General features: G+C 43.8%; 1 protein-coding gene across 1 annotated transcript in view; it reads left to right on the top strand.

The window, feature by feature from the left end:
- Window positions 1-2,283, top strand: part of EIF3L (eukaryotic translation initiation factor 3 subunit L) — a 27,074-nt gene that overhangs the window by 12,898 nt on the left and 11,893 nt on the right. Inside the window, exon 7 of the mRNA XM_006757418.2 lies at window positions 1,644-1,815. Coding sequence (XP_006757481.1) covers window positions 1,644-1,815 — 172 coding nt within the window. The remainder of the gene's footprint in view (window positions 1-1,643; window positions 1,816-2,283) is intronic.

Genomic DNA, 2,283 nt, shown 5'->3' with positions numbered 1-2,283 from the left:
GTATTTTCAAGAGTTGAGATTTAATAAAATTCATAAATTTTATTGCTTCATTCAATATTTTCTTAAGTGAGATTTGATTTTATTTGGGGTGTGTGATCGTCTTATACGCCGGCAAATACGGTATTAATCCTCATCTGAGGACATTTCATCGATTTGTAGAGAAAGGATGGAAGGGAGACGACAGACATCTATATGAGAGAGAAACATTGATTGGTTGCCTCTCAGTGTATGGGACAACACTCCTACCAACAGCCACACCGACCAGGGTGCTTTTTAAATTTTTAAAAATCAACTTTATAGAGGTATAATCGACATACAATACACATACCAATTTTACATTATAATCAATGAAATATGACAAGAATATACACAACCACAATCAAGATATATAACATTTCAATCACTTTGAATTTTAGTAAATAGTAATACATTGCCCTCTCAAAAGGCTGTATCAAATTATATGACTACCAGCAGCTTTGGGGAGCACGCTTTCTATACTGGATGTTAATTTTTCTGTGTAATTTTTGTCAATTTGATGGAAAATGAACAAAAATCTCATTTTCATAATTTACATTTATCTGACAACTAAAGAGATTGAGCATTTTTTCTTTAATAGACCAATCCTTTATTTCCTTGAGGTGGTCATCAGTATCCTTTGCCTATTTTTCTATTAGACTAGAGGCCCGATGCATGAAATTCATGCAAGGGGCTCGGCCCTTGCAACTCGGCTGGCCCTTGTAGCCCCTCACAGCCCCAGCAGCCCGGGCTGGCCCTCACAGCCCCAGCCGGCTGTCCCTTGCAGCCCCGGCTACATCGGGAAGGTCCTCGGGATGGTTGTCTGGATTGTTGTCCAGATGGTCAGTCAGCTGTTCGGTCTAATTAGCATATTAGCTCTTTATTATATAGGATTAGCTTGTTTTTATTTATGACTGTCTTTACTCTTAGACGAAGATATTACTTTAGAGTTGAAGAACAATCTTGGGTCATCTAGGACTTATAGCCTTTCTAGGTCACTGGTTTCCAAACCAGAGTGTGCGCCTGAATCAACCAGGGTGCTTTTTGAAAATTATGATTGAGCAGATGGTCTCTTATGCTATATTCTCTGGGTGATCCTTGGAGCCAGCCCCGTGCTGACCTGATGGAACCACTGCTCCAAATCTTGTCTTTGGTACAGAGATGACTCAGATTGGATGACACACACATACAGATAGCTACCCCCTTTCCGCCACATCATCATTCATATGCAGAGCCACATATGAATAGAAATCTGTTACAAACCACCTCATTCTGGTGGTCAGATTAACAGCATTGTGGAGCTCAGGTATAGCTTTAGGCTGTGTTTGACTCCAAAATGAATGTTGTGTCTTTGTTTTTTTTTGTTTTTTCACAAACTACCTCTAATCTTAGAGATTTTTACTTAACTGTAGAACAACTAACATTTGGTAATGAACAAAGTCCACAGCTAATCAAAGACGGCTCTGAAAAAGCAAATAGTGTGCAGAGAGGTTCAGCATGAGTAGGAGTATTCTCACCCTCACCTTCCCCAGGCCAGAGTCCTGGGCATCGCTCGTCTCCTGCACTGTGCACCTGGCCTGTCACCTTGGGTTTATGCTGCTGCTGCATCTCTCCCTTCTTCCCAACAGTTTCAGTCGTTCAGCCAGTACCGCTGTAAGACCGCCAAGAAGTCAGAGGAGGAGATTGACTTCCTTCGTTCCAATCCCAAAATCTGGAATGTTCACAGTGTCCTCAACGTCCTTCACTCCCTGGTAGACAAGTCCAACATCAACCGGCAGCTGGAGGTGTACACCAGCGGAGGTGAGTGCTGCCTGCCATCTGTTCCACGTGAATGGAGACCGCAGGGAGCGCGCAGGAGTCACCGCCGCCTAGGGATGGGCTGCTCCTCTTTGGTTGTGAATGGTAACCGAGTGCCAAGGTTGGGGCTACTGGGCTTGGCAGTTGGCTGACAGCCTGAACCGGCACTTCTGCGATGTGCATTTATCAACATTCCTGTTTCTCCAGGGCCTTCGTTAAGATGACACACTTTTCTAACCTTTTGGTGTCAGGACCACTTTACACTTTTTTATTTTTTAAAATCTTTATTGTTCAGATTATTACATTTGTTCCTCTTTTTTCCCCCCATAACTCCCCTCCTCCCAGTTCCCGCCCACTCTCCTCCCTCACTCCCCACCCACTGTCCTCATCCGTAGGTGCACAATTTTTGTCCAGTCTCTTCCCACATCCCCCAAACCCCTTTCCCCACCCAGAATAGCCAGTCCACTCCCT

This window comes from Myotis davidii, unplaced genomic scaffold (genome assembly GCF_000327345.1).
Source record: "Myotis davidii unplaced genomic scaffold, ASM32734v1 scaffold514, whole genome shotgun sequence".
Classification (NCBI taxonomy): Eukaryota; Metazoa; Chordata; class Mammalia; order Chiroptera; family Vespertilionidae; genus Myotis; species Myotis davidii.
The sequence above is the reverse complement of the archived record's forward strand: the minus strand, read 5'-3'. Positions and strand labels throughout refer to the sequence as shown.